Genomic DNA, 13,467 nt, shown 5'->3' on the forward strand with positions numbered 1-13,467 from the left:
TACGAGTTCCCCCCTGGTCATTTTTCCTTCGCACGCCAGGAGCACAGACACTCGGGAGAAAACGGCCCGAGGGAATATTGGATGGAAGGATTGCGGGGAGATGCGTAATTACGTGTGAGTGTGTGTGTGTGTGTGTGTGTGTGTGTGCGCGCGCGCGGGCGCGCGCCTTAAAAAAGGAAAGCAATTCTTGTAAACTTAGTTAAAGCATTCTCACCCTTTTAGGATTTAATTAGGGGACTTGTGCATTAATTACTATTGTAAATGGTTGCAGGCATTGTGTGACTCATGATTGAGGCGGCCCTTATGGCGGGCTGTCAAACTGTTTTGGCTTCCCCGTTATTACTTTGTAGCTCAAATTGTTGCCTTTATAAAAAGATACTATGTGTTCGCATTTTTTTTTTTTTCCTCTTCCAACACATTGTAGTCAGGCGGATTCTGTTGCATTGGAAACAGTTTTGCCCTTGAACTTTACCAAGCATAAACTGCGTTTGTTTTCCTTTGACACTACGTTTTGTGTCCACGTTCCGTGTGTGTGCGCTTTTTTTTTTTCTTTTTCCTTTTAATCAGCTGGTAAAATAATTAAAGATCTGTTCTCAGTCAGTGGTAATCGGACCTATTGGGCCTGAATGCTTTTGCACTGGTAACATAAAGCATCACCGCAGAGGAAGGTTTTTCTTTCTTTTCTTTTTTTTTTTTTTTTTTAATGATTGCTTTATGGTCATGTTTGGCTTTATTGAACTGTAATTGCTTCAGCTTCAGGGAATTACACTGTGTTTAACTCTTTTTCTCATCCACATTGTCTTAACGATCTTTTCTTTTCTTATTCACCTTTTTCTTTTGCATCATATTGGGACATTGAGAGAAATTTCATGATCTACCAAGAAAATGTGAACAGCTTTCACTTGAACATAGTAAAATAAAATCTCTTGGATCTTGGGTCTTAGTGTGTGCTTTATGCTTGATTATTGTAAATTTTAGGCTTATGTTGGGATTATTTACACTCACAATTCAAGTTATCTGGATGTTTCACCTTATAGAATTACCCTAAATTTCCAGATTTTTGAGGTTTATAAGCATTAATCTGATCAGGTGATGGTTAAAGAATGTTCAGTTAGCAGAGGATGGGCATCATTGGTTTATCCATTAAGAGATTTTGTTACTCAAAATAATAATTTAGAGGAAATTAAGCCAGATGTCACTGATTAAATAATAGTTGTCAAACATTTAAACAAGTTTTGTTGTCAAAAAGTCATTAAATAGTAAGATATGGAATTAAAGAAAACAGGTTGAGTTGGTAAAGTATGAATTCAGCGGCAGAAAGGAGCTTGGGATATGGGTCTATTTCTCCTTCTAATTTTTGTTTTGCAAGGTAACCATATATAGGTCTAGTTCCTATAAGAGTGTCCTCAGACTTAAGTTGAACATTGTACCACAGGTATAATTTTCATATGCTGTTACAATTGGGCAGAACTTGGAGTCTTTGTATTGGCTGTCTATCTGAGTTCGAATTTGAGTTCTGCTACTTGAAATATGACCTTGACTCTTGGCAAGTCACTTGTCCTCTCTGTGGCTAATCTATAAAAATGAGAGGCTTGGGCCAGCCAGTTGTTAAGGTCTTTTAGGCCCCTTGAGTTATATAAAAAGGAGTCAAATGTTGTCCATGCCCACAGGGCATGTATAAACTAGTAGGAAAACTATAATAAGTACATAAATAACTAACACAAGACAGAAAATATAGGGATCAGGAGATACCAGTCCATTCACAGGTTTGAGGATCCTCAGTTGGTCAGAAGGTGTGAAAAGAAAAGACAAGTATTGATGAGATGTTTTTAAGGCAGTGCTTCCAATTCTTAAAAGGTTAAAGATGTTCTGAGGGCTAGGAATGCAGCTCAGTGGTAGCGTGTTTGCCTAGTATGTGCAAGGCCCTGGCTTTAATCCCCAGTATTGAAAAAGAAAAGGGGGAAAAAAAAGATTGAGTTAAATGTGTTCCAAGTGGGGAGAGATGTTATTAGGTGGCAAATGCTTCCTTTTTCCCCAAACAAGAATACATCTGTCAGGGCTGGGGTTGTGGCTCAGCGGTAGAGCGCTTGCCTAGCACATGTGAGCCCCTGGGTTCGATCCTCAGCATCACATAAAAATAAATAATTAAGATACTGTGCTCAACTATAAAAACATTAAAAAAAAAAAATCTGTCTTTACCCCTTAGGGCTGTCCCCAGGAAGTCAGGTTTTTGTATTCACTTAGGGAACGATTATTGAGCATCTTCTGTATTTAAAACACTGGACTGGGCATTAGATAGGGGAAGAATGTAAGTTCTGCCTGATGTATTTGTCTAAGGACTTGACATGCATGGATTCATCTCCTTGAAAAGCCCCATGAGGTAGGTGGTAATAGTAATAATCATTATTATTATTTTTATTTATTTGTTTGCTCCTAGGGAATGGATGCAGGGGTGCTTTACCACTGAGTTATGTCCACAGTCTTTTATATTTTGAGAAAGGGTCTTGTTAAGTTGCTGTGGTCTTGCTAAGTTGCTGGTGCCAGCTGACCTCAAACTTGTGATCCTCCTGCTTCAGTCTTCTAAGTCACTGGGATCACAGAGTACACCACTGTGCCTGGCTTTTATCCCTGAAGAAATTGAGGTTTAAAGAGATTAAATAACTTGCAGGAGGCCAAACCACTAGTGATTGAAGAAATGGTTCTTCACTATGAAAAATTTGAAAATTTCTTTTGTGAAGCAAAACCCATAGATGCATGCAGTATGTTTAGACCAGAGTTTCTCAACCTGGACACTGTTGACCTTGTGGGTCAGATAATTCTTCGTTGTGAGGACTATTCTGAGTGTAATAGGATGTTCAGCATTTGCTGGTAGTTCTCCCTGCTCAGTGTGTGTGATACTCAAAGGTGTTCCAGACTTGTTTTTGGCACTGGGGATTGAACAACCAGGGGTGTTAACCACTGAGCCGCATTCCCAGCCCTTTTTAAAATATTTTATTTAGAAACAGAATCTCATTGAGTTGCTTAGGGCCTTGCTGAGATATTGAGGCTGGTTTTGAATTTGTGATCCTCCTGCCTCAGCCTCCCAAGCCACTGGGATCACAGGCGTGTGCCGCTGTGCTCACCTGTTTCCAGACATTTATAAAGGTCCATGGGGTTGGGAGGTGGGCTGAAATCAAGCCTGATTGTGAATCACTGTTGTATAACTTTGTTCGGATTTTTGACATGGCAAGTCCAAACCTTTAATTGTTGACTTCATTTAAACGTCTTGAATACTCAGGAACCCAAACCCTGTTATGTGAAGCTCCAGTTTGGAAACTGGTTTCTGAATGTCAAAGATATGTCACTCTTTCCTGTTCCCCTGCTAAGCAGTAAATCTTTCTCAAGACAGTATGCCAGGTATCTGATGTCAGTTAAACAAAATTAGCACAAGGGATTAATTGAATTTACTAGCTAGGTAAATTGTCTTTTAAAATTCACTGTCAGTAATTAAAATTGTCATATGTCCACATCCTGTGCACTCAGAAGAAGGAGCTGTAATTTCTAGGTGAAGATGATCACCCTTAGAGTGGACCTTAAAATAATAGAATCAATTTTGAAAAGAGAACGGGGTATAGTAAGAACAACACAGAAGTAAAAGGCACAAAATCCAGTAAGTACAAAGGAATCTGATGTAGCAGAAAATAGTAGTTCAGTTGGATTTTTGGATAAGACATTCATAGCAAACTGGTTGAGATGTGGGGTTCTTGAATTCAGGTTGAGAAATTTGTTATGAATTTTCATGTATAGGGAGGCATTGCATGCTTTTTGGCAAAGTACTAATATGATAGAAAACTCTAGGCTGGGATTGGAGATCCAGGTATTTATGGGAGATAATTAGTGATCTAGGCAAGGAGTGATGAAGACTGGGATTAAAGTGATAGAAAAGAGGTGGATCCACATGAGTGGGATCCTAATTAGAATGAGATATTTCGAGTTTGTATAAGCATATCAAAATGGATTCTACTGTCATATAACTGAAAAGAACAAGTAAGAATCAAAAAGAAAAGAGGTGAAAGAGTATGAGATTCCGAGGAGGTTGAACCTGGGATTTGGCAGCTGATTAGGTATGCGAAGAGTCAAATAGGGGTCTGCATCTTGGTAAAGGGAGATTGACCCAACCTTTAGAAAGAGTACAGCCAAAGCAGAAATAGGAGTCTATCTGGGGAGAGAAGATGGGTTAAATTTTGCCCTTGTGAAAACAAACAACAGCAAAAACATCTCTGCTAGTGCAGCTCAACTAGGCTAAGTTTTAAAAGTATTTTTGGAGGCCAAAGTCATAGAATATTTAGAGCTTGACCATGACCTATGACAGATCAGCTGGTGTTCTGACTTATGTATTTTTCAGTTGAGAAGGCTGCGGTGGAGAAATTTACCTAAGGTTATTGTAGTCTCTTAAAAAGTGACAGGTGGTAGGACTGGAGTTGTGGCTCAGTGGTAGAGCAATTGCCTAGCATGTGTGAGGCCCTGGGTTCGATTCTCAGCACCATGTATAAATAAATGAATAAAATAAAGATCCATCAACATCTAAAAAAAAATTTTAAAAAAAGTGACAGAGGTGGAATTCAAACAGGCCTTTTCACTCTGAACTCTAGTTTTCCCACCATGCAGCATTTTATTTTAATTGCATAATAGATAACTTTGGTTTTTCTTTCTGAAAAGGTAACAATATATTTTATGCCCATTCTAGTGATGTATTTACTATAATATAGAGTATATTGTCTAAAGTATGTGCTGACGTGCTTCACGTTGTACTGATCCCTCCACCCCCCCCCCCCCGTAAATCAACTATTAAATGCTGCCGTATAGCAGACATTCTTTATACCCTATAATGTAGCATCTAAACTGGGACACTTGTGTGAGGCACTTATGACTGGGACAAATGCTATATCAGAAGACACTTGAGACAGAAGAGTAAACCAGGGCGTTAGCTCTCTCTAGCCAAGGTGGATCCTCTTCTTGGAATCCATCTACCTTTATTTGGGAGACAATTCATCTTCTGATTTTAAGTTTTTCTGGTGCTTTGCTGTGATCTGGTTTGCAGGCTAGCAAATCCTTATTTTTTAAGCAAATTCATTTTGATAGGTTTCTTTCTAGTTTAATTTGGCAACTCTGGTAAATCAGTAGATAGAGTAAATGAGTCGTAAACTGTATGCTTAATTTAAAAAAATGTAACAATCCTCTGGAAAATTTGAACATAAACATAAAAAGTATCATTTTTATGATCTCTTGAATTTGGTGTATGTATTCTGTTAAATCTGGTTTATAATAAATCTCAAGATGAAGAAAAAGTTCCTCTCCTGTTTTAAGGGTTTTTTTTGTTGTTGTTGCTTTTTAATCATTCTAACATTAAGTATTGCATTGAAAATTGGTCTCTCTTTAGCTAGGTTTCTTGATTACTAATATTTTGCTACATTTGTGTTTTCCATGACATTTCACCCCCAAATATGGCACCATGGCATCTGCATATGACAATCAAAGGGTCTCACTTGGCAAGTTCAGCTTTACATACTGTTTGATCCATATCTAAAGTTTCTCAGTTGTCCTAATAATGTTTTTTCTTTTCCTCAATTCCTGAATCCAGGGTTGCGTTTAATTGTCTTGTCTCAGAAGTTTCCTTGTATCAGGAACAGTTCCTGAATCCTTTTCTGCCCCTTTCATGATGGTGCCATTTCTGTGACTAGTTGTTTCTGCAACTTGGATTTATCTGAGTTTCTGTATGATTAGATTCATATTTTTTGAAAGAAATATCCCAGAGGTGATGATGTGTGTGTTCTCAGTATACCACATTAGACACTGTCCTTGACCATTTTTAAGTAAATTAACCAGGTCATTATACAGTATTTATGCTTTCACACTGGATGTTTTCTTTCATTTTAGGAAATGCCAAACAACTAAACTGAGATCATTATAAACATTTGAAGTCACAGTAATTATGTCTTCATATTTAAATCAATTACTACTTGTACTGATTGCTGCTTTTTTGAAGGTTTATTTGAATAGCTCCCTTACTGTTGGACATAAAAGTTGTTGGTTTTTAGCATTGTTCAGTGATGAACTGATAATCCTCTAATATAAAAAATGAAATTCAGGAGTTGAGCATATAAAACACACACACACACACACATACACACACACACACACACACACACACACACATATTTTGGGAGGTTGAACCCAGGGGCATTGTGCCACTTATCAACATTCCCATCCCTTTTCATTTTTTATTTTTGAGATGGTACCTACCGCTAAGTTGCCAAGGCTGGCCTTGAACTTGTAATCCTCTTGCTGCAGCCTCCCAAATATCTGAGATTACAGGCCTGTGCCACCATGACAGGTGTAATATGCATTCTTAATTAAAAGAAAGCCCCATTTAGGTTAGAATGGCACCATGCCCACAGAATGAGGTTCATCCTGGGTTCTGCAGAAAATTAGTTTGAAAAAGTGTGTGCTTAAAAAAAGCATAATACAAAACAAACCAGATGTAATTCTTAGCATTTGTCAAATTTCAAAGAGTCATCGCTTTTTAAAGATTAAGAAGCATTGCATTGTAGGGAATCTGTCAGAGGACCTGAAATGAGATTCAAAAGAGAAAAAGTAATATTCAGCTAAGGCATAATTTTAATTTTAAAAACAAACATAAATATAGTTTAAATTTCTTATTTAAGATGTTGTATTTTAAAAATGATTTTCATTCTCTGTGTGTGTTTGAGTTGGCTGCTAAGCAGAATCTTAGCATTTCCACTCTTGTAACTGAGAAACGTTTTGAATTTTCAGCAGTAGTATGTTATGTGACGATGACTCAGCTGACTTCCCATTTTAAATAGAATGTTCAAAACAGATTGAAACCTGGTTGAGGAATTTTATACTTTGAACCTCACAAGATATTTTCTGCAAACAATGATTGATTGGATTCTGTATAATAACAAACAAGACTGAGCTTACTTTTTCCTGTTCTTCCTGGTGGTTTTTAGTCAGAAAGCATTTTTTGAGCAGTCTGCTGCAATGATATTGAATGTTTTTATAGTTAGGACATCTGTGTCTTGTTGACTTGGGTCCAGTCTTTCTCCTGTTCTTTCGAAGTATACTCCCAAAACACGTGTATGAACCAACAGAAGGAAATGGTTCTGTGTCGTGCTTAAATATGCACTGATTTTAAATGTACTTGGCTTCACTTTTTTAAATTGACTGTACAGAGGATGTCAGGAGAATACAGTCTATTTGTAAATCCTTAGGCAATGTGAGGCATATAAATGTACATTTTAAAAGTGTAAAGATGGAAAGGGGCATAAAACGTGCATTCCCTACACTGCTGAAGGTTAGTCATCTTTAAGCCACAAGTTTGAGCTTGTCAATCACTATTTCCTAGAAACCTTTGCTGGTTCTCCAGTGACTCAGGAATTTAAGCTCAGACTCCTGCACTTCAGATTTCAGCTTATCTGGTTAGTGCTGTCCTTCCACTTCTCACCCTGACTCCATATGCCACCACCTCTGAACATTCCATTCGCTTTCCAGGTTTTTAATAGCAGCTTTATTGAGGTAAAATTCACATATCATAAAACTCACTCTTTTAAAAAGTATACAAAGTGTGTGACTCATTGGTTTCTAATATATTCACAGAATTGTGTGTTCATCACTGTCTGATTTCAGAAGATTTTCATCCTGCTCCCTAAAACCCCATACCTGATAGCAATCACTCGTTTGACCCTCCTTCCAAGCCCCACCACTGATCTACTTTCTGACTGTGGATTTGCCTCTTCCAGGTATTTCATATAAATGGAATCATGCATTATGATTCTTGGTATCTTTTTGTGTCTGGCCTAATTTATTTAGCATAGTGTTTTCAAGGTTTTCCATTTTGTAGCATATATCAGTACTTCATTTCTTTTTATAACCCATTGTGTGGTTATACTATATTTCCTTTCTTTTTATTTCTTTGTGGTGCTGGAAATCAAATCCAGGACCTCAGAATGCCAAACTAGTACCCTGCTACTGAGCTGCATCCTCAGCCCCACATACCATATTTTATACCCATTTATCTTTTGGTGGGCATTTGCTTTCAATTTTTTTTCCACTTTGTTGTTTTCACTTTGGGGATATCAGGAGTAATGCTACCATTAACATTTGTGTACAAGTGTTTGTGTGGACATGTTTCCAGTTCTGTTTGGTGTGTGCCTAGGGTTGCTGGATTACGGGGAAACTCTTTGAGGAACTGCAGGCGTCTTCCAAAGCATCCATGCTACTTGATATTTCTGCCAGCAATATGAGAGGGTTCCTGTTCTCCACATCTTTGCCAACACTTGTTATTGCCCTTTTTGGTTATAGCCATCCTACTGGATATAACTGGTTATTTCAATTGTGGTTTTGATTTGCGTTTCCCTTTGACTAATGATGTTGAGCATCTTTTCATGTTCTTATTTGTCATTTGTGTATCTGATTTGGAGAAATGTGTATGAGTATACTTTGCTCGTTTTAAAATTGGGTTATATTTTTTATTATTGAGTTGTAAGAATTCTTAATACAGTTTGAAAACAAGTATCACATGAGATATATGATTTACTAGTATATTTTCCCCCCATTTGTTTGTTCTCTTCACTTTCTGGATGAGCTGGTATTGTCTCTTTGGTTGCTTGTGCCTCTGGTACTCATTCTGAGATTACTTTTTAAGTCTTCTAATACTTTTTAATTTTAGCTCTCACATTTATGCTTGTTATCCAATTTTAGTTAATTTTTGTATATGATGTAAGGACTCCAATCTCATTCTTTTCTTTTGACTGCAGACACTATTTGTTGAAAAGACTTTATTTTGGCACCTGTGCTGAACATGTATTGATCATATGTAATGAAGTGTCTCTGGATTCTCTGACCCATTTGTTCTGTACATCCATTCATCGGTATACCTGCTTCATGTTGTCTTGATTACTGTATCTCCTGTGGTAGTTGGATATTAAGGAGTGTATGGTCTGTTTTGTTTCTTTTAGGGTTGCATTGGCTGTTCTGCTTGCATTTCTGTATGTCATCTCTGACTGGAGATAGGTTTACATTGTCCTTGATGTTTATGTCCTTTATGTTTGCTTGTGCAGGTACACACATGCTCTGTCTCTGTCTCTCCCCTTAGGTTTTTTTTTTTTTTTTTTTTAAGAACTTCTGGCACGGGCTTGGGATGTGGCTCAAGCGGTAGCGCGTGCGGCCCGGGTTCTATCCTCAGCACCACATACAAACAAAGATGTCGTGTCCGCCAAAAACTGAAAAATAAATATTCTCTCTCTATATATATAAAAAAGAATTTCTGGCACAATGTGGAATAGCAGGTGAGAAGATACTACATCTTTGTTATAAAATTGAGTTTCTAACCTAAAAAGTATTCAGTCTTTACCAATAAGTGTGATATAAGCTGTAAGTTTTTTAAAAAATTTTTTAGTTGTAGATGGACACAATACATTTATTTTTTATTGTTTTATTTTTATGTGGTGCTGCTGATCGAACCCAGTGCCTTCCACATGCGAGGTGATCACTCTACCACTGAGCCACAACCCTAGTTCTGGAGATGGAGTTTGTCAGGTTAAGGAAGTTTTCTGTTCTAAGTTTGGTGTTTTGTTTTATTTTTTGTAAAAGAGTGCTAGATTTTGTCATGCTTTTTTTTTGTCTATTGAGATATTCTATTAGCATGTATTGTGTTGATTGTGACATGATAAACCAACCTTGCATTCTTGGGATAACCACATTTTGTGTGATCCTATATATTGCTGGATTTGATTTGTTAGGCTTGTGAGGATTTTTGTGTTCATGTTCATAAGGATTATTAATCTATATTTTTCTCTTCCTGCGATATCCTTGCCTGCTTTTATTTAGTATGTGGTGCCTGGCCTGCTCTTGGTTTGGGATCTGGGGGCTTTGAGTATTAGTTGACACCTGCCTCCTCTCATTGTGCTAATACTGTGTTCATGGGCTCAGTCCTGCGTGTTCCCTCCTGTGTTGCAGCACCTAATCTCCCACACCCACCGTTTAGTATGATCTTATCTCCATTGACTAATTTTCACAAACAACCCTTTGAGGGAGGTATAATTTTAAATCTTTCATAAGTTTGTCTTTGAGAGAAATTAAATAAGTTGTTCTAAGGTTGCACAAGTAGGTGGCAGAGTTGAGATTTAAGTTTACTTTTCTTTGACATTGAACCTGGAAATGCTTTTCTGCACAGAAGTGCTTTTCTGAATAGACTGGAATCAAACTGGTCCTTAAAGAAGTAGAGAGTGAGTAGGTGTAAGAGTGAAGAGTGCAGTTTTGGTGTTAGTAAAGGCAAGGAAGCCACAATTGTCATCTGATTCAGAGTGCCCAGTGCCAGGAGGACAAATCAGATAGAAGAACTGGTTTTTGTTCCCAGACCAGTAATTAGTCATATTTGGAAGCGTGAGATTAACATCTAAAATAATTAGAAAATTGAGTGTTGTTTAATTAGAGGTCAAGGGTAAGGTTTGTCTGGGTTGGAAAGAAATGTAAAGGAGCTAGTAATGAAACCTGAAAAGAGAGGTGGGCAGATTTTACAAACTGGGATTTGAGTCAGCCTTACCTTAGCCTTGTACCATCTGGACAAGTCACTTAGACATTCTGGTTCTTAGTTTTTTTTAACTGTCAAATAGGAATATTAATTCTGAGTTTCAGGGTTGAGGGTTCAAAATGAATAATATCTCAGACACTGTACAGTGCTTCTGTCCTAATGTCAGGGTATCGATTGTTTTCTCTGTTTCTAATCTCAAAAGTTTTCTTCATTTTGAACTTTTTGTTTTGAAATAATTTCAGATGTAGAAAAGAGCTACAGTAGTAGAGCAAAAAATTCCTAAATATCCATCACCCTTATTCCTCAGATGTTAACATTTAATTGTTTGCTTTATCAGTACCCCCCCACACACTTACATGCCCACTCACACCCATATGCATACATACATACATACTGTTTTTACCATTTGAGATTAGTTTATAGACATGGCACCCTCTTACCCCTAAAAAATATGAGTTGGTATTTCCTAAAGTCAAAGGCATTTTTCTTAATTACAATAGCATTCTTAAAATTGGGAAAATAACATTGGCACAATGTTTATAGCTGATCTGTAGATGTTAAATTTTGTTAGTTGTCTCATTAATGATCTTTTAATGATTTTTTAAGAATTTTTTTAGTTGTAGATGGACCCAATACCTTTATTTTATTTATTTTTATGTGGTGCTGAGGATTGAACCCAGGGCCTCACGCCTGCTAGGCAAGTGCTCTTTGTAGAATCTTTGTAGAAAAACATTTTATTAAATTTTATTGTTCGAATTACAGGATTAGTGGGAGCCTTTTAAGTTCACCCTCCTACAAGATCCAGACAAGGTATTATTTGCACCTTCATTGCTGCCTTTTGTCTATTTCCCCACTATTCATTCATTTTTTTTTTTTTTTTAAACTGGGAATTTAACCCAGGGGTGCTTTACCACTGAGCTCATCCCCAGGCCTTTTTATTTTTTATTTTGTGACAAGGTTTCACCACACTGCTAAGGGCCTTGCTAAGTTGCTAAGGCCGGCCTTGAACTTGTGATCCTTCTGCCTCAGCCTCCCAAGTCACTGGTATTATAGGTGTGCGGCACCACACCTGGCCCCTTCATTCAGAAGAAGATACTCCAACTTGTCACTACCACTTTCACTTGTGCCTCTGAAACTAAGCATTCTGAAAATAGCATTGATGGAGCTGGAGGTGCAGCTTAGTGGTAGAGATCTTGCCTAGCATGTGCAAGGCCTTGGGTTCAATTACATACATGGTATATATAATTGAATGAAAATAGCATTGCTACTACCCTGTGTGTTATTCCTCTTTCCTCTCCATACTCTTAATATAAATGTTTTTATTAGTTTGTTCGTACACACTTCTAGAATCTAATCTTTATACTACTGGAGAGTCACATGTGGGTGTATGTATGTTCATATTATCTATCCCCAGCCTAAAAGACAGCACACTGAACTTTAGCTTTCAGTTAACTTCATGCCTTCTCAGTCATTGCATATCAGGATGTAAACAAAGAGCTTTGTTGGTTTTGCAACTGTTAGTATTCCATTTTATCATTTAGCTACTTCTGAATTTGCAGATATTTAACTACCTGTGGTTACAGATTCTAGCACAACTCCTCCATTGTTACTTCTTTGATTCCTTTGTTTCTTAACTCCTTTTCTCTCCCAGATATGTACTAATATTCTTCATTTTGAAAGCAATCTGTATAACTTCGTTTTATTCTGTTCTCTTCATTTTACTGGGAGAGTTTTTGAAAAAACTGACCCAACCCCCTGGGACTTCAAACCCCTACTTGTTTTTGCTGGAGTTCGATTTCCATCTCTACGGTCTGGTGAAGTTTACCATTGGCTTCCTTTTTTTGTATGCTGGACTGACTTTGGTCATTAATTTTCATAGAAGGACCAAAAGGAGAAAAAAATGAAAGGATAGTAATTACTATCCTTTCAGCAGGAGAAAATAGAATAAGGTAGGATCTGTAAGGGAAGAAGTAGAGCAAAGTATTTTTTGGCAGGAGAATGTGAAGTGTGCTGCTGTAACTTGCTTGTAGCATGCAGGTGACTTCTCCGTGAGGATGGTCTGGCTTATGGTGAATTTTGACTGATGAACTTGTTGGGCCTCAGGAAACTTGCTTCCAGTTTTCTCTTTCTTAAAGTGAAATAGAGCCATTTAACTCTTTAAAATCTAGAGTTGTCATTAACCTTACTCTCTCTTGTCAATCTTATTAATACTGATAATGATTCCAATTTGTTAGGGTTATCTTGGATTTATTCTTTGCTTTTCCACTGCCATAATTGTGGTTCACTCAGATTTCTGCATCTGACTTCTCACCTTTATAGCCAGTTTATTGCCTATTCTTACTCAACACTTTTCCTCCCTTTGCTGTTTCAGTCAATCTTAGTCCCAGAAATTGTCTGCCAGCTCCTTGCTGTGCTGGGTTTGCCTGAGGAGGCCCATCTGCTCCTGAGTCTTACAAGTTCTGTCTCTTCAGTGTGAAGGAAGACTTCCAGGACTCGCATGCTATTGTGCTCGTGGCTGCCACTTAGTACCATGAGGGATACTAAGGGCAAAGCCCCAGGTGTAAGCTTCCCAGAGTCCTCTTCCCATAGAGTCTCGGAGGGCATGCTTCATTTTCCCAGCATCAAATTATAACATTGTGAGTACAGTGTTTGCCTGGGAGCTGTTAGAGATTCAAGTCCAGTGTTTCCCTTGCAGGCTGGTCCTGGACCAAAATTCCATGCTCTCAAAGAGAGTTTATGCTTAGCATAAACCATGGTGTTTGTTAATAGCTTACCTTAGGGGATGGTATGAATCCAGAAATTCCACTTCCCTCACACCCACCGAGGGCTAAGCTTGCTGTTTTCAAAGACTACGTTCTCAGATGAGCTGTGTTACC

General features: G+C 37.7%; 1 protein-coding gene across 14 annotated transcripts in view; it reads left to right on the plus strand.

The window, feature by feature from the left end:
• Positions 1-13,467, plus strand: part of TNRC6A (trinucleotide repeat containing adaptor 6A) — a 175,118-nt gene that overhangs the window by 89,026 nt on the left and 72,625 nt on the right. The window contains exons 1-2 of one of the 14 annotated variants that reach the window (XM_081299834.1): positions 9,183-9,347; positions 9,527-9,597. The exons of 11 other annotated variants lie outside the window; for them this stretch is intronic. In XM_081299834.1, the coding sequence (XP_081155960.1) occupies positions 9,584-9,597 (14 nt within the window). In that variant the 5' untranslated portion in view covers positions 9,183-9,347; positions 9,527-9,583. Of the gene's footprint in view, positions 1-84; positions 115-9,182; positions 9,348-9,526; positions 9,598-13,467 lie in introns of those variants that run through there. 2 more of the 14 variants (XM_081299835.1, XM_081299829.1) reach the window with 2 other exon arrangements.

This window comes from Spermophilus citellus, assembly GCF_964194105.1.
Source record: "Spermophilus citellus genome assembly, chromosome: 6".
NCBI classification, from domain to species: Eukaryota; Metazoa; Chordata; class Mammalia; order Rodentia; family Sciuridae; genus Spermophilus; species Spermophilus citellus.